Here is an 18,876-nt window from a genome sequence, read left to right on the forward strand (position 1 = left end):
TCCCGGGATATAAAGCATCCAACCACTTCACAGTCAGCAAACCTGGGAGACTTGCGAGGGTGGTAAGATGACAGCATCCAACACATCCCAGTACACCAAACACTCTATGACCACGAACCTTCCAGATCTGCTCCTTTATCTCCAGTCCCCTATTTTAATAGCTAAACAGTTATTTGTCATTGTATTATTTTCATATTTTAACATTTTTGTAATATTAAGAAAAAAGAAAAACCATTTTCTTGTTTGATGTTAGATTTGTTCTTAAAATCTCACACATTTAAAAAATAAACAAATAAATATTTAGACTTTGAAAAAGTTTTGTAATGCAACATTAATTTACTAATTTAATTTATTGAATTAGATACAGTAGCTGTTTTTTTTAAATATAACTAATTTATATTACAAGAGAGAAAGTCAATTTCATGAATGAATGTTTAACAGAACACTGGAGAGAACATAGCAGGCAGAAGTGTGAATTATTTATGGGTGCAATGTGGAAAGCCACAGATGATGATAATACACTTGTAACCATAGTGACAGGGATAGACACAAATTTCATTTTCTAACATAATCTTCTTTTGCAGGTTGTGGGTTTGGTGGTCAAGCCTGATCATTTTTTGAAAAGCACTGATATTGTGTATCTAAATATTCTATTTATATTTTAGTGTATCACATTATTTATTCAGTAAAGTTTAGTCAGTGGATTCTACTCTGTTTTACACAAACTATAATTATTTTTTAATCCACTTTTTCCATTATATATTTATTTTATGTTTCTGCATTATTGAGCTAGTAAAAACTTATTAAATATTTAAACATTAGTTTTCCAACAAAAAAAAGAAATATTACAGAATGTTAGTAAAGAAAATATTGTCTAAAAGACTACATTTCATACAAAAACATATTGAAGGCTGGCAGGGTTTACATACAGAAACAGAAGCATGACAGTCTGTAGAAGAATTCTCCAACACACTTCCTCATATATTAAATATTGATTTTGTTTTATGTATTATTGTTTACAACTCTTTATAGTAGATTATTTTATGTAGCAATGTTTATTTAATTATTTTGGAGACAGCTTTGCTTCAAAGGATTTCTTTACCTAAAACTCATAGTATTGTATATACACTGATATTAATTTAATATAATTAATAAGGAACAAACTTCAAATTAAGAATTTGACTTACCAACATCAAATAGAACAAAACACATCAAGATGCCCCGCATGTTGCTGTTTCTTGTCATGTTCTTTGGATTACTCTGGTGTACCAAAAAGTGCACAGAATCAAGTTACCAGTTACAGTGGTGCTAAAATATGTTGAGGAAATTAGGGTTGGGTAAATTGTGTGACTGACAAATTCAGCTTGTGTTTAGTTGTCTGTATAAATGGTGTAGAGATGAATTTGTGTGTGTGTGTGTTGTAGTTAACAATATGATATATAAACTAGTGAATAGATTTACAAATAGTTACTAATGTAACTCCTGACACCAGAGCAAATGTGAATGCTTTCTAACATAAAAAAACATGCATTTTTTCTAAAATACATGCACATACAGATGAAAGTATTGGAATGGCAGTTCTTTATTTTGCAATATCCTAAACACATTTGGGTTTGAGATCAAATGCTGAATATAAGACGATAGATCAGATATTCGTCTTTCATTTCCGATGTGTTGAACAACTTAGGAAGAAAACAACTTTTTTTAATTAATAGAAGCCATTAATGACTTGAACAATTAAAGTTTTTTCTTCACAGTTGGCTGGAAAGCTCCATGTTGAAATATAATACTAATTAATAATTATTTCAAATTATTTCAAATATTTATGAGGAAAGTGATGAAGACAGGGTTTTTAAGGGATGTGCTGTCTGAATTGTGGCATTCATGAGATGAGCTTTTTATGAGCAAAACAATTTATGGAATGGATTTAAAGTGCTTTGCCTACCTTTTGGTTAACAACAGTGGGAAGGCATTGACTGAATCATTGTGTTTGGCTGGCCATCTTTAATCCTTTACAACTGGCATATATATATATATATATATATATATATATATATATATATATATATATAATGTATTTCCAATGATCAAGTGCAGTATATCAAAAGTAACAGAAACACAAACACAAACTTAACAAAAGCTACGACAGTGTGAGTAACAGATAAGAATGTTCACTCAGTGGCATAAGAACAGACCGGTAAGAGTAAATGGTAAGTAATTAGCACTAGTACAGCAAAAAAAAAAAAAGAAAAAAGAAAAAAAGAAATTTCTGGTCAAATTTGGCACTAGAAAATACTGTATCCCCATCTCTAAAACAGTGTGCTAGTTTGTCAATTTCTAACACGTTGTATTTCAAAACCTCTATAGTTTTAGATTTTTTTAAAACTATATTTTGTGAACATCATTAGCTTGCACAAAGTGAACTTATCAGGCGATAGTTATCCATGCTGTAGAGGCGAGTATGCAGGTTATTAATTTTTATTTTTTCAAAAAAATCTTGACCCTCTATTCTACTTCTATGCTATCTACTTGATTTCTTTTATTTATTATATAAAAACCTTGACCCGCTAACACTAGTATTGTCTATTCTATCTAATTTTTATTTTTTATTTAAAAAAAAAACATGCTACATGTACTGCATTAGACTTGTCACAGCACAGCACTTACATATTGTTGCTCGTTTGTTGGTTTGATTTTATCTATTGTAAGTTTCTTTGGATGAAATCGTCCATCTGCCAAATGATGATGTAAATGTAAATGTAATTCTGACTGAACTGCTCTCCATATTCGAGCACACACTCTGAAATCACTTTCACGGTACTTTGACCTCATGTACCAGCTCGGTCTGAGCAGCGCCACTTCAAGTTGAAGACATCTATTACCTGCCTCTGGAAATAGCCAATTAGGCAGTGTGTCACTGAAGTTGGGTCATGTGGTGATGTCATTTTCACGCCACGATTTCCTGATTCGTAGACTGAGAGGTCCGTCAGTTCATTCCTAGCTGCATACCAGCCCATCGCACGTCACAGTGATCGACTACAAGGCGGCAGACCAGAACAACTGTCAGGCCATTGGGAAATGTCCCGGTACTCCCGATGGCCTTAAAGAATCAGACACACATCATCTGTACCTTCCCTTGCACTGGATTAGATTTACTTTTAGGCAAAGGCATCACTGTTAGCTTGTCAGTGGTGAAAGTCTTTCAGAGACTTCCTGTTATGCATACATGAGTTACCTCATGTAATCAGTTAATTATGACTACCCAGACTTCCAAAATAAATAAAAATCTTTGAGAGCAATATATAGATAAAAGACAGTTTAGGAAGTGTTTGTTAGATAAAGTAGAGACACTTTTCAGGACTATACCAATAAATACAAGGATTTAATCAGTTTCATCAATAAATATTTCCTATAACCAGTAATTGCTTGCAGGCATGTTAAAATGGATTCCACTCTCTCAGCAACAAGGTACAACATGGTTGTCCTTTGAATTAAAGAGGAAAAATGTTGTTACTAACATTGAAAATCCCTCTTCTATTGCTTACCAGTTGTATGTAATTGTATGATATAGACCAATGTTAAGTTACACATTGACTTTAATTTTGAACACCACAGTAAGGTGTCTATCAAACAGTATTTATAAAACCTTTGGGTCACTGTTTTGTATGAGTTCAGCCATATAAAGCTTTTGGAAGATACATCAATGCATCCTTTTATTTCTATTTCAAATGGCTTCAGCATATCATTGCCATCAACATGCTGTACATCAGTTCTGTGCAGAGGTGGACGAAGTACACAACTTCCTTAAGTGAAAGTACAAATACTACTGGTCAAACATTACTCCATTACAAGTAAAATGTAACGTCTGGGACCCCCGCCCTATGCGGGGCTCGACCCCAGACGCCCGGGATGTGTGTGCGCACGCCAGCACACGGTGTAATGAGACCCATGCGCAGGATTCAGCGAAGCACTGATTTTATTACATTTAAGACGCGACATAGGGAAACAAACGTAACACTAGACATGGTGTGGTTAACAAAACGAACACAAAACCTAGACCTTAGCTTGGACATGGAACTTAAACAAAACCAACAGAAACCACGATACAGAAACAATCATGGACAAGGACACAAACAACGATCCCTATTTATAGGGGTAGACATTAGGGCTAATGGGATACAGGTAACAATCAGGATAGGAACAATAGGAAGGGTGTAACAAGACACAAAGAAGCAGGCTTCCAAGGTTCACCTGCCAGCGCCCTCTCTGGGCCTGGCAGGGAACTGTCCAGCTGTTCCTGACATAACCCCCTCCTCTAAGACGCAGCCCCCGAAGCGCCCAACCTCCGCCTAGGGGACGCCTCAGGAGTAGGCGGAAGAAGTAGTTCATAGAGGGGAGATGCAAGGTCTGATGTAGTTCATAAATGCAGTCTATGGCGATGCCCCAGGTCCCAGGGGTAAGTCGACATCCGGCCCTGGAAAGAAACGGGAGGGAAGCGTCTTCCACCCGTGGTGCCGAGCGACGTCCTCCACGGAAACTCCATCGCGGAGCGGCGTCCCCGGCTGACAAGGTGGTGGAAGCCCGCCTCCAGTGGGACCGATAAAAAGGGGGTGTCCCCCATGGCCTGAAGTCGAGTGACGTCCTCCTTGTAAATTCCCTGAGGGAGCGACGTCCTCGACCATAACGAAGATGGGGACACCTCCCTGGTGAAACGGGGAAAAGGATCCGCCGGATGCCATCCACCGGTTGTCCAGGGCTCTAGCCAGCAGACTGCAAATCCTTACCGAAGACAGGAAGTAGCTGGGAATCCCGCTGGGTCTCAGAGATGGTCCATGATTCTGTAACGTCTGGGACCCCCGCCCTATGCGGGGCTCGACCCCAGACGCCCGGGATGTGTGTGCGCACGCCAGCACACGGTGTAATGAGACCCATGCGCAGGATTCAGCGAAGCACTGCTTTTATTACATTTAAGACGCGACATAGGGAAACAAACGTAACACTAGACATGGCGTGGTTAACAAAACAAAACAAAACAAAACAAAACGAAACGAAAACAAAACCTAGACCTTAGCTTGGACATGGAACTTAACCAAAACCCCAACAGAAACCACTGTACAGATAAACACTCATGGACAAGGACATAAGCACAAGGATCCCTATTTATAGGGGTAGACATTAGGGCTAATGGGATACAGGTGACACAATCAGGATAGGAACAATAGGAAGGGTGTAACAAGACACAAGGTTCACCTGCCAGCGCCCTCTCTGGGCCTGGCAGGGAACGGTCCAGCTGTTCCTGACATTAAAGATGTAAAGACAGATTTTTACTTAAGTAAAAGTACAGAAGTACTTGTTTTTAAAAGTACTTAAGTATCAAAAGTAAATGTCAATGCATTGTTTTATTATTGTTGTATGCAATACTTACAGTACCTCTTGTAGCAACCTAATGAATATACTGACCAGTTTATAGTATCTGTGGAATTAAGAGCTTTTAAAATGTTATAAAACCTATAGAAATTATTCAACTGAATTGACAAAAAAGACAGGTATAATCATTTTCATTTTTAATTTAACACTCCTACCACCCCCAACAAAAAAGTACAGGTACATCTCAAAAAATTAGAATATGAAAAAGGTAAATATTTTGTCACTCAGTTCAGAAAGTGAAACCCATATATTATATAGATTCATCACACAGAGTGAAATATTTCAAGCCTTTATTTCTTGAAATTGTGATGATTATGGCTTACAGATAAAGAAAACCCAAAATTCTGTGTCTCAGAAAATTAGAATATTACATAAGATAAATAAAAAAAGGATATTTCAAAGAGAAATGTCAGACTTCTGAAAAGTATGTTCGTTTCTATGCACTCAATACTTGGTTGGGCCTCCTTTTGCATCAGTGTGGCGTGGCATGGAGGCAATCAGCCTGTGGCACTGCTTAGGTGTAATGGAAGCCCAGGTTGCTTTGATAGCGGCCTTCAGGTCATCTGCATTGTTGGGTCTGGTGTCTCATCTTCCTCTTGACAATACCCCATAGATTCTCTATGGGGTTCAGGTCAGGAGAGTTTGCTGGCCAATCAAGCACAGTAACACCATGGTCATTGAACCAGCTTATGGTACCTTTAGCAGTGTGGGCAGGTGCCAAGTCCTGCTGGAAAATGAAATCAGCATCTCCATAAAGCTTGTCAGCAGAAGGAAGCATGAAGTGCTCTAAGATTTCCTGGTGGATGGCTGCATTGACTGTGGACTTCAGAAAACACAGTGGACCAACACTAGCAGATGACATGGCAGCCCAAATCATCACTGACTGTGGACACTTCACACTGGATTTCAAGCAACATGGATTCTGTGCCTCTCCACTCTTACTCCAGACTCTGGGACCTTGATTTCCAAATGAAATGCAAAACTTACTTTCATCTGAAAAGAGGACTTTGGACCACTGAGCAACAGTCCAGTTCTTTTTCTCCACAGCCCAGGTAAGATGCTTCTGACATTGTCTCTGGTTCAGGAGTGGCTTGACACGAGGAATGCGACATTTGTAGGCCATGTCTAGGATTCATCTGAAGCTCCCCCAAATTCTTGAATGGATTTTGCCTGACAATCCTCTCAAGGCTGCAGTTATCCCTTTTGCTGGTGCACCTTTTCCTACCACATTTTTTCCTTCCACTCAACTTTCTATGAATATGCTTGGAAACAGCACTCTGTGAGCAACCAGCTTCTTTAGCAATTACCTTTTGTGGCTTACCCTCCTTGTGGAGGGTGTCATTGACTGTCTTCTGGACAACTGTCAAGTCAGCAGTCTTCCCCATGATTGTGTAGCCTACTGACCCAGACTAAGAGACCATTTAAAAGCTCAGGAAACCTTTGCAGGTGTTTTGAGGTAATTAGCTGATTAGGGTGCGACACCATGACTTTCCAATATTGAACTTTTTCACAATATTCCAATTCTCTGAGACACAGAATTTTGGGTTTTCCTTATCTGTAAGCCATAATCATCACAATTTCAAGAAATAAAGGCTTGAAATATTTCACTCTATGTGTAATGAATCTATATAATATATAGGTTTCACTTTCTGTACTGAGTGACAAAAAATATTGACCTTTTTCATTATATTCTAAATTTTGAGATGTACCTGTACACATCTGTGTATCCACTCATGCACATTTTAATCAAATGGTCTGTAAATGAAGACTGGTCAGAAAAAAAAATCTAACCTGCTTTAAAACCCAGCTACACAACTGTAGCTGTACAACCACCCAACAGCAACACTGCTTTAACAAAGAGTTATATATATTTCCACAGTTCATTTACACCGTTTTAATATGCATTTACACCATTGTTCAGGCTCCTCCCTCCTGTGTGCAATGCATTGTGGGCAATATTACCCATTAGAGTGTGCATTGTTCTGCACTTTGAATTTCTACCGGAAGTAGTAGACAATCCAGGAATTTTTGGAATACTCTTTTCAGTATACTACGATTTGGGGCATACTAATTCTATTTTTGAATACCATTTAGGACACATAGTATGAGAATTTGGACACAGCATACGTTTTTGTGTGTTAACTAACATCATTACCAATGCATGGTGTATAATATACAAAGCATATATTCGTCCATTTCCACTGAACTTTACAACATGTGATGCTACAAGAGTGAAAAAAATCATCCTATGGTTAATGTAACTACTTTCTACTCAATGACCTTGATAGAAATGTAATGGAGTAAAAAGTAGAGTATTTGTCTTTCAAATGTAGTGAAGTTAAAGTAAAAAGTATCCAGAAAAAATAATACTCAAGTAAAGTACAGATACTCAAAAAGTGTACTTAAGTACAGTACTCAAGTAAATGTACTTCTTTACTGTCCACCTCTGGTTCTGTGGCTATGAAAAGCTCTCCTCCGCAATCGATTTCTAGACCTTAAATCCACTTCTTCTCCATCTAAAAACAGAAAAGAACCCAGATATTTTCCAGATCAGTAATAATATTGTTACTGCTAATATTAATAATAATATAAGCCAATATCATCATAATTATTTTGAAGCATTCATTCACTTAGAATAATCTTATGCAACTTAGCAAGAAGGGTAAGGATTTTATCATTTGTAAATACTCATCAATGTAGCTGCAATCTACTTCCTTCTTTATGGCCTCTTAGACTGATATTAACATTAGACAATATCTTAATATTTTGACTTCTGATGATAGGATTATCGTCTTTGTATCTCAAAACTGTGACATATAATAATGATAAGCATCTTAATTAACTTAGTTTTTCAGAATTATGACAGATTCACTTATTATTATTAATCATTATTTAGTTTCTTATAATTATGACTGTTAGAATCCCATCATTTATAGGAAGTATCCAGAGTAGTGGAAATGGACTTCAATAAGGAGTATTCATCAGAATTTTATGCCTCATCGTTCTCGAGATATGGGACAAAAATTACAATGGTGCAGTATGCTGCTCTATAACTATTAGGTCATTCAGGCTCTGCTCTCTTTCCAGCATAGAGGGAATGAATATTACAGACTGGCCAAGTTTCATGTCTGTAGCATGGACAGTTTGTAAGCACGCTAAGAGTCCACTAAGCAGTGCAGCGCAGACAAACTGACTCGTCTCATTTTACTCACCATTCAGAACTCAGTGTGTTAATAAATGAAACCACATCTAATCAGTGAAAACTCAGTTCTCCTTAATTATTCAGTTTTCCCAAGACTCTGGGAAAGACCCTGACCCAAGGGAAAAAAGAAGAGTTTGTATCTCATTTTGTAATGTAATTAGATTAACTGTACATAAATTACTTATTCAGTGACTGTTTTGGGGTGTGTTTATATTTGAAAATGCTTTGTGTTTTTGGCTATAAATGACCCCAAAGCAAGTCGTTTTTATGAAGATTCTTTTTTTCACTTACTAGTGAAACTAGTGTTAAGCCTATTTGGAAGCATTACTAAAAGCCTTGTGTGGGAAGCATAAAACTGTCTGGGAAGCTATCAAGGGTGTGCATGGTCGGGAATACTGAATGTAAAATATACAGATTTGCTTAATACTTAGTCACTGCGTTATGTTTTAACTGATGTAAATGTTATCAAATAAGACATATTGAGGGATAGCATCTACAAAATATAAATGAAGTCTCCATTGCTTAAAAAAATTAATAATTGATAAATATAGGACCAAGCCTCATCCATTGGATGAAATTACTTGCTTTTATTTATTCTGAAATGAGTGCTTAGTCTGTTATTTACTTTCCAATGTAAACAAATATTTAATGGCATTCATTCACTGGTGTGGAATAAGTATTCAGTGAGTCAAACATGAATTGTGACAAATGCTTTAATGACAGACCCTCACCTTTGCCACTTATATATTTTAGTCCTTTGTTAACTCCTCTTTTTTCCAACAGGACAGATGTTGGACAGGATCAAGTCTATCATATTTTTGATAATAGGGGGAGATGGATGTAGAAGATGGGGTAAGTGGTGGGCAAGAGTCATTTCCCAGGCATCCAGCAGCTGCACATTGAGTCCTTTGAACATGGCACAGAGAACAGAATTGATCTGCAGAGAGAACCAGTCACTGTTGACCAGGCTGTTCCCTGGGTCAAGCTTCTGGAGGTTGGCAGAGCGGATCACCACCAAGGTTGCTGGCTCACGGTTCAGCAGCCGTACCACAGCCCTGCGGATGTGCCGTAGGCGCCGTATATATACCTCAATAGGGAAAGTGCTGAAGTGAGACCACACACTCACGAGTATCACTGTGCCTGGCCCACCTTTGATCCTGTCTATCTCATTTGCTATGTAGTGCAGCTCAGGGGAAAGCACAGAAGTGAAGCGGATGGGTGGTCCATGGCAGCGGAAGCTCAGCAGGATGTTGTTTTTGCTGTCCACAGCCATGAATGGCCCCACTTTCTTAAGGCTGTGAAGGTTGAACTCCTTTAGTGCTGTAGGAGACAGGCATGAGAGAGGAAATTTAATAAAATGAAACAATGTACAAGGTACAGTGGCCACAAAAAGTATTTGGACACTAAAGACATACTTTCATATTTATGAAATTCATTGTATATCTATTTTTATATCTATTTTTTTTTATCATAACATCTGTTTCTTTTTGGAAAATGTTTTTTAAAGTGTGCTTCTCATATAATTCTTTAAAAGGAATGCCACTTGATTTGATATGTTGTCTTCTAATGCATGGAATTTATACATTTGTGAATGTGGCTTAAGTGTCCAGATACTCTTTGGGGTCACCTTAACTCAGAAAAAGAATAAATAAATAATAAATAATCTATAAACCTGCTCTTACTAGGAACAGAAGCGGTGAGGTATTCAAACCACTGTCGCACAGTGGAATCTCCGAGCATGTATATGATCTTCCCTCTAAGACAGTGTGTTATAGCTGATGAATCATTGAACTGCTGGAGGGCTGCACCACGCAAAGGCCTCCAAACATTGTGAAAGTAGAAGCCAGAGGTTTTTTCATATTTTTTTAAATTGGCAAGACCTTGGAGAGGGGAATAAAAAAAAGAAAAAATTGTGTATACCATATCATTATATACTACTTGTGTTTGCTGGTAGAGACACCCCCTGTCTAGGCCTAATGGTTCCACTGTAGTGCAGATTTAATCGGTTCCATCACAGTTGGTTTAATAATCCTTGCAAGATGAAGAATGCCAAGGCATCAGGCCCTCAAATTGAGGTCTGTAACTTGGCTTGAATACTAGGAAGTATAATTCCTGCATTATAGCTTGGTAATAATTAAAAAACAACAACAACAAAACAACAACTTCTAATGTACAAACCCATTAGTAGGATATTATACAGTATGGGGCTGAATTGTAAATTGATGCTGCATGAGCAAACAAATTTAATTAAAAAGACAAACAAACAAAAAAACCCTTACCTTTTTCTGCAGGTAATACAGTCACATTGCCCATTCCAGATGCACGTATAGGAACTTTGATATTTACATTACTGTAACAAAATGTAAAACATACATGAATGTCTCTAAAATAAAAGTGTTTAGTACCTACTGAACAATCTGATAATTATTTTACTTTATAGTAGTATTTTATTCTAATTATTTTAGGTCAAGGATACAAAATTATCTCAGGACTTTTTTCTGATAGTAAATTCGAAGTAATAATTTCCCCCTTTTTGTCTTTAATAACATGAATTCAAGAAAACAGTTTTAAAAATTCTAGAGTACTTTACAATGGTCACATTCCTAAATTGTTTTTTTTTAGTTGTTTTTTGTTTTATCTTGTTTAATATTATATTGTTTGACCTCTGTGTTATTGAGTCAGGGATTTAATTTTTTTTTTTTAGATTTCCAAAATTAACAGAAAAATGTTTGTATGTCAGTGATGAAAGCAACATAATACATTACAAATTGCTTTTCAGACAAACAAGTCAAGCTCATAGGCAACAGTGTTGACAGGGAGTCCTCCACCATCAAGCCTAGTCCTTCTTTTTACAAATGTGTATGCCAGAACTAATCTTAAAATATAATCTGTTTTTGCTTGTTCCTGTGATAATTCCACAAAAATCCATTTAAACTTCAGAAACATAATTGAATATTGCTCTAGATGTGATTTGGCTGTAGGCAGGAGGCCACAGGTGCTGAAAAACACTATTATGAGCTTGATACTGTGTTTATGCAACAGTTCCATAAATAAGAAAGTAACACTGAGTGACTGATATTTCAGGCCTCATATGGCTCCGCTAGCAGATCATTAAGAAGCTACTCTCACTTTATAGCCTGAGACCTTGCTGACTAGCTATCTCAAAGTGATTTGCACATTCCCATTAAAGGTGCTTCTGGTGAAATTGGCTTCCCTTCTTCTTCATTTTATCTTCTAACAAACTCATATTTTAAGTCAAAAGTTATATTCATGAAAAATGTATCATTTGCTATGTCCACTGATGATACTTCTAACTCTACTGTTGAACTGTGAAATGTCTCGGTGTGGTTATAATAAAAATAAGCACTCTTGGAATGAATAATGTTTCAGCAAGAAAATATCAGCAAGACTAGGATTACCTGCAGAGCTCGGCCTCTGGCCTCGTTCCTACAACCAAATGACACCTGTGCTTGTGCAATATTTCTTAAGTATTACTATTTATTGTTTGATTTTCATGTAGAAATGTTTAATTACGTTATTTTTAAATGAACCATTACAACATTTCTTTATTTGTGCCTAGGATTTTACACAGTAAGGTATATAAAACGATCTGTCCAAACAGACCCCAAACAGTTCCCATCTCACTCACCTCTTGAAGAACTTTGCTTCATATCCAGTAATGAGGTTCTTTTTGTAGCCCCCTTTATAATGATTTATTCGTGTATCACAGCCTAGCATTTTTGGTTTGTAGCAGTACCAGGGCTCTCCAGTTTCAGGGTCAGTGTAGTTGCAGAGCGGTTGATGGTTGAGTGGCAGGCAAAGGTTGCACACGGTGGTCTCTGATACAAAGCCAGAGCGGAACAGGCTTTTAAAAAACACCCGGTTGGGTTGCTCTTCTTGCAGCCTCTTGAGCACCATCACTGCCTCACTCGGATGCACCATGGTTATTTCTACCCACACTACACCAGCCCACAGCAGTGGGAACAGCACTGTGTAGTTGCCATTGTGATGGTCTTGCACCTGCCCCGCAACGCCAGCACCGAGTTCAGGTGAATGTAGCCGAGCTATAAGGAAATCTCCACCATGCTTCTTAGGCAGGCCCAGGAAGTTCTGCACATGTACATTAACCTCAAGCTGATCACCTATACGTTGCTCCGCTGGGCCCTGAATCACAAAGTAGCTCTTTGAAGGGTCACTGCTAAGCTCCACAGGCAAGCCTTGCACCAACGGGCCTGGCCAGGCAATGGAATTAAGCAGATATCTCTCTTCATTTGCCTCTTCCGCTGTGGGCTCCTGGCCAAAGTGTGCACAGTATGTGTGGTTTAACTCTAGTGGCCACACGTTTCCAGGGGACTTAAAGGCTGAGTGGATGCTATTCTGGATTTGGTAGAATGTAGATATAACCTGTCCACTCAACTTCTGAGAGCAGAGAAATAAACAACACATGAATTTTCACACACAATCAAATCAGTAGTCACAAATCAAGGCATGATAGTTCTAGTTACTTATAAATTAGTAGTAATGCATTCAAGTGTCCTTTACAATTTTGGAAAAATTCTATACAAATCAGTTCCTGTGACACTTGTACAATCATCTGTACGTAGGATCTGCCATACAAATTAAAAAATGTAGCTCAGTATTTGATCATTATAAAATGTGCCATAATTTACATGAATTCACCAGGAAATGCAGAATGTTCAGAATTGTATTTGTAGTAAATTGATATAAAATGTAAAAATTTAACATCACAATTTTGTTTGTTTGCTAATGGATGCATCAGAGTATGTATTAAAAAACTATTATTATGCAGTCCTAGTCAGAAGTGCAGTCATTCATTCAATTCAATCTAGCTAAAAGGCTATTATTTTCTTCTATGCATAAACAGGGTATTATTTTCACAAAGCTGTGCAATTTAAATAAAGTGAATCTGTAAAATAATATAAGAATATCTTTAAATATGGTCCTTAAGAGAAATAATGAACAGACCATTCATTCAATGTACAGATTCACATGTAGGTACAATTCTTCTCCTCGAAATATGTAGCTGACATCAGTGGTACATGACATCTGCTTCTACAAGCTAGTTGTGTGGATAAGTGTGACACTGAATGTCCTGTACTCACCTCCAGAGATGTGATGTTGCAGACAAGTATTATAAACCCTGATAGTGCCAAGAGAAAAAATACAGTCACAAATCTGGGCATTTGTCTCTCCATGGCTGGATACCATTCTCATCATTACAGGAAACAGCACCAGTTAGCCATCAGCAAAACTCAATAAGAGGAACCTTACAGGGAAAAAATACAATAAATATATAGCAGCATAGGAGAGCCACACGTGTATCAGAGTTCACTTCTTATTTTGTGTTCAAGTATGAACAACTTTCCATATTAGGCTTTTCTCTTTGAGCAAAGTGGACAGAAGAAAAAAAAGACATCACTAGATGCATTAAACAACTCAGTAAATGACACCTGTGGTGGCAGACCACCTAATTTGTAGGTGAACAAAATAATTTTTAGTCTTTAACTAAATAATTATCACTATTTTGTTGCATGTCCCTAGCAATAACTTCAGTATCAAACCACTGATATCATAAAACTGAGAGAAATGTTCAGTGTGGTTATATGTTTGTTTGTTTAAATTTGTACGATGTGATCTGTGACTTTTATTTTGAATCGTTTTCAGGGTGTAGAAACTTGAGTTATCTTCCAACGCAGATATATTATTTTTACCATCATATAAATATTATCATTGTCATCTTAAGGTGGTGCACTCAGCAGTGAATCTCTCAATCAGCAGTAACTTTCAGACACTCACACAATGGCAGAGAGTTCGGGAAGTGTGAGCTTGCTGTCCTGGACATATGGACATTATTTTACTCTGGTTGAGAGTAAAGAAAAAATATTGTGGTGTGTTGTCGACAGTGTGCTGGTGTGAAAATGCTATCTACATCGAAGACTAGCAATTTGAATCTTCAGAAGCACTTGTTAAAGCAACACGCTTTTCATTGCAAAAGCCCCTGATTATAACGATTGTGAAGAGGGAGCCACTCCAAGCAAACAACCAATCCTAGATTTTAAACGTAGGACCTCTGTACAGTCGATTAGCTAAGCACAACTAAACAAGGTCATAGCTAGGTATGATGTCCAAGACCCTGGAAATGAAGGATCATCTTGCAGTTCTTGTTGGCCTACTAGATGCCAGATGCAGTTGTTCAGGTAAAAGCTGCCATTTCATTTTTGATTTGTCTCTTATTCAACCAACTAATAACTCAGTCAAAGTTATTTATGTGTCTAGAGTATAGGCAACAGGCTATGCAGTATTTGTAGACCTATTCAGTGCTGTTTAATTTTGTAGTGATCTGTAACCTACAGATATTTATACTAGATATGCTTACAGTGTAGAGTATACTGCACTAATGATTTTTGCACACTTGTCATGTGTCATTTATTTCAGGCAATCCAAACCAGATTCGTATGTGTTCATGAAAATAAAGATGCTCTGCTGGCTGCTGTTACACTACCTAAGTTCAGATTACATTGGTTGCGTGACCAGAAGAGGAAGGACCTAACAAAAGCAGGTTTGGTAGCAGAATGCCGGAAATATGTACCAGAGCAGGTGGAGCATCCAGGGAAAACACCAATAATACAGCCCCGGGTTTCTAATAAAGAGGATAAGTTCTTTTCCTTTGAAGAGAATGAGGAGGATGCTGAAAATGTCACTGCTGAAAATGAAGTAGCTGATTACTTCAAATCAGGAGCAACAGGGATGGACACTCTGAATGAATTTCCGATGATAAAGAGAATATCTCTTAAACATAATACAGCCACTCCATCTAGTGTTCCAGTGGAAAGACTCTTTAGCTTGGGAAACCTGATTCTCTCTCCAAAGAGGAACAGGCTATCAGATCAAAAGTTTGAGAAGCTTCTTCTCCTGAGGTACAACCATTGGTTTGAGAACTAGCAGTTTTGTGGCCATTGTCACTGGTAAAATTTGAGGTAGCTTTGATGGCCAATTTTTAATTTATAACATTTTTTTAGAGTTTCACCTAAAGCTAAATTTTTTCAAACGATTCAGGTTACAGAGCGCTTACTGTATTGAGATGCTCTGAAGCACGGTTGTACATGGTGTGGTCATAAACAACCGGGTTACTCAGCCAAACGGAAACAGCCCCATGATTTATTCCTTACCCAGCGCCTTGCCCTCAGCTCCCACTTCATGGAGCCTTGAAAACAGTGTTTTTTTCAGTAATAGCGTCAGTTGCAGCAGATCAATTTACAGCACCATGTTAAATATTCTGAGATGTGCACATATGTCATTTTTTTCACTTTAGGCTTAGGATATTATTTTTGTGGAATGAAACGTTGGTTAAAAGCTCAACAAGGCATCATATGAGGTGGAATATTTAATTGCACAGGCAAATAAAAGCCACATACGATCGTGGAAACCCTCATTAAATCCGCTGCTATAGCTATAAGTCGGGCTATGGATGGGGATAAATTGACCCGAATCAGCTAGAATCAGTGAACTGTCAAGTGACCGAACTCTGAAGACAGTGTTTAATTTCAAGACGCTTGTAAGACTGTCGTGTTCTTTTGTGTTGTGCCTCGGAGGTGGTAAAAATATACAAACGTTCGTGTCCGCTGTTGCATGCAACTTTTCTATATTTTTACCACCTCTGAGGATAGTGGGGGTTGTGAGTTACTGGCACCATTATTTTGGGGGTCATGGGCTGAAAAGTTTGGGAACCCCTGCTCTAACCTGACTAACCAACCAAAAACTAAAAAAGGCTTCAGGGTTAGCAGGCCCTACCTAGCTACTCTGACTACCCAGAATGAAACACTGATTTTAGTTATACATTCGGTACAAGAATGGCAGAGGGTTGTGATCCGTGTACACTGTGACAGGGAGATTACTGAATCCAACATAAACTTCAAAATACTGTTCTAAATGGAAGTAAAAAAGCCAATGCTTCTAACTCAGTGCTAGAGTAATTTAGTTGATGTTTGTAAAATATGCGAGAGAATTAACTAATGGGATGATCTATTCCATTCTGTCCTCTGTGTGAATCACATAATCTGTCTCACTCAATTTCTTTATTACGATATAGGGTCCAAAGAAGCAAGCAGTTAAAAGCTGACCCTGGGACAGGTAAAAGCAAAAATACCTCAAGAAAACAGGTATAGTAAACAAAAACTGGTTACCTGATTTGGTTTTATTCGCTGTTGGAACAGCTCTCTAATCATTGGAACAGGAACGAGTGCCGCAGGTGGAATCATATGATTTGGCTTTCCGACGACCTGGCAGACATGACAGACACAGCAATACTGGGCAACATCTCTTTCTAACCCTATCCAAAAAAAAAGTCTTAGTATCCAATATAGGCTTTTGTGACGAATGACGACGAGAAGCAAGCAGATTATTGTACGCTAAACATTCTGACGTAAAACGAATTTGTCACATCCTGTTATACAACATTCCAGACTTTGTTATTAGTAGTGTTGGGCCATCAGGGCCAGCAACGCCTTCTCTGCTGGCCTAAACAGCAGTGATCTGAATCACTGACTTGCATTTTAATATATTTAATATATTTTTCCATGAATGTGTATTAAATTATTCCCAGTAGTCTATTCTCTACATTTCATAGCTTTTCTCTTGGTTGTGCTGCTTCCAGTAGTCTAGCACAACAATCCTTGTTACATGTAACATGATTATATGGCAAACACGGGTCAGTTGTTTCTAATCAGGGGTGTGAATCACATAATCTGTATCACTCATTTTCTTTATTACGATATAGGGTCTAAAGCAACCAAATCAAATGAATGAGATATTTTTGTGTGAAAAAAATGTCAGTATCAAACAGTCATATTTTGCAATAAATCACGTGTTTGCTGATTGTTATTTATCAGCAAATTATTACTTACAAGTCCCATGGCACATACCCTGGTTACCCAATTTAGTCTCATTCAATGTTCGAACAGCTCTCCAATCTTTGAATTGGGAAAGTTTGGTGCAGGTGGAATGATCTGATTTGGCATTCTGCCGACATGACAGACACAGCGATACTGGGCAACAATGAGAAGCAAGCAGATTATTGTGCCCTAAACAAAAGACATGGTGATGTAAAAAGAATCCTGACATACAACATTCTAGACTTTATTATTAGAGTTTTAGAACAACATGCACTCAACAGTAAACCTGCTCCCAAGCATTTACCAACGGCATCTTTCTAGCACATTAAGCCTTGTTACATGTAACATGATTATATGGCAAACACGGGTCTGTTGTTTCTAATCAGGGGTGTGAATCACATAATCTGTCTCACTCAATTACAATATAGGGTCTAAAGCAGGGGTCTCTAACCTTTTTTCCTCTGAGAGCTACTTTGACAAAATGAAGGTGGCCAAGAGCTACTCGTTTTATGTTATCAGTACCATTTATTTACACAGCTTATTGCCATAAACCAAACCAGATGAATGAGATATTTTTGTGTGAACTTTTTAAAAAAATGTCAGTATCGAACAGTCATATTTTGCAATAAATCATGGGTTTGCTGACAGTTATTTATTTATTTAAATACAGGTCTGGTGTTTCCTATCAGGGGTGTGAATCACATAATCCGTCTCACTCAATTTCTTTATTACAATATAGGGTCCAAAGAAGCAAGCAGATAAAAGCTGACCCTGGTCAGAAACCTACCACTGAGCCACCAATGCCCAGGCTTTATTATTAGAATATTAGAGCAATATGCATGCATCAATAAACCTGATCCAAAGCATTTACCAACGGCATATTTCTAGCACAATAAGCCTTGTTACATGTAACGTTTATATGGCAAAGAAAGAAGCAGGCATATAAAGCTGACTTGGGACAGGTAAAAGTACTTCATCACCAGACACAAAAGTTCTCACAACTGCCTTCATGCCTTCCTACTCGGTGGCCAGTGACTCTTTAACAAGACAACAAGCACTATGTTGACAATGTTGGAACTTGCTAATGAAATTTAATACATTAGTCTTAGGGCCTGACTCAACCCTAAATATCTGTTCTTTGAGAACTTTTAAAGGCCGTCTAACATTGTGATCAAATACAAGCTCTGCTGTTCTAAACCCATCACATACAGCAAATAGAACAAAGGGAACCCCTTCATCCCACTCCCAACTTGTATCTAGGCAGTATTTATGCAATATTGATTTTAGTGTCTGATGAAAGTGTTCAAGCAAGCCCTGACTCTCAGGATGATATGG

At 37.7% G+C, this 18,876-nt stretch overlaps 1 protein-coding gene across 1 annotated transcript; it reads right to left on the reverse strand.

The window, feature by feature from the left end:
* Positions 1–7,112: 7,112 nt before the first annotated feature.
* On the reverse strand, positions 7,113–17,062 carry LOC131354504 (NXPE family member 3-like). The gene is made up of 7 exons (XM_058392240.1): positions 16,834–17,062; positions 13,753–13,916; positions 12,279–13,048; positions 10,909–10,979; positions 10,312–10,509; positions 9,361–9,949; positions 7,113–7,943 (listed from the first exon to the last, which is right to left on the reverse strand). Exons 2-6 carry the CDS (start codon positions 13,843–13,845, stop codon positions 9,390–9,392), a joined length of 1,692 nt encoding a protein of 563 aa, XP_058248223.1. The 5' UTR covers positions 13,846–13,916; positions 16,834–17,062; the 3' UTR covers positions 7,113–7,943; positions 9,361–9,389.
* Positions 17,063–18,876: the final 1,814 nt, after the last annotated feature.

Source organism: Hemibagrus wyckioides, linkage group LG06 (assembly GCF_019097595.1).
Source record: "Hemibagrus wyckioides isolate EC202008001 linkage group LG06, SWU_Hwy_1.0, whole genome shotgun sequence".
Lineage (NCBI taxonomy): Eukaryota > Metazoa > Chordata > Actinopteri > Siluriformes > Bagridae > Hemibagrus > Hemibagrus wyckioides.

What these genes read in the sequence shown, in the direction of transcription:
- LOC131354504 (XM_058392240.1), bottom strand. Translation starts at nt 13,845, where the DNA reads ATGGAGAGACAAATGCCCAGATTTGTGACTGTATTTTTTCTCTTGGCA. An exon ending in GCAACATCACATCTCTGGAG is followed by an intron (nt 13,049 to 13,752) that starts GTGAGTACAGGA and finishes CTCTGCTCTCAG; the next exon opens with AAGTTGAGTGGACAGGTTAT. An exon ending in TGTATTACCTGCAGAAAAAG is followed by an intron (nt 10,510 to 10,908) that starts GTAAGGGTTTTT and finishes CCCCTCTCCAAG; the next exon opens with GTCTTGCCAATTTAAAAAAA.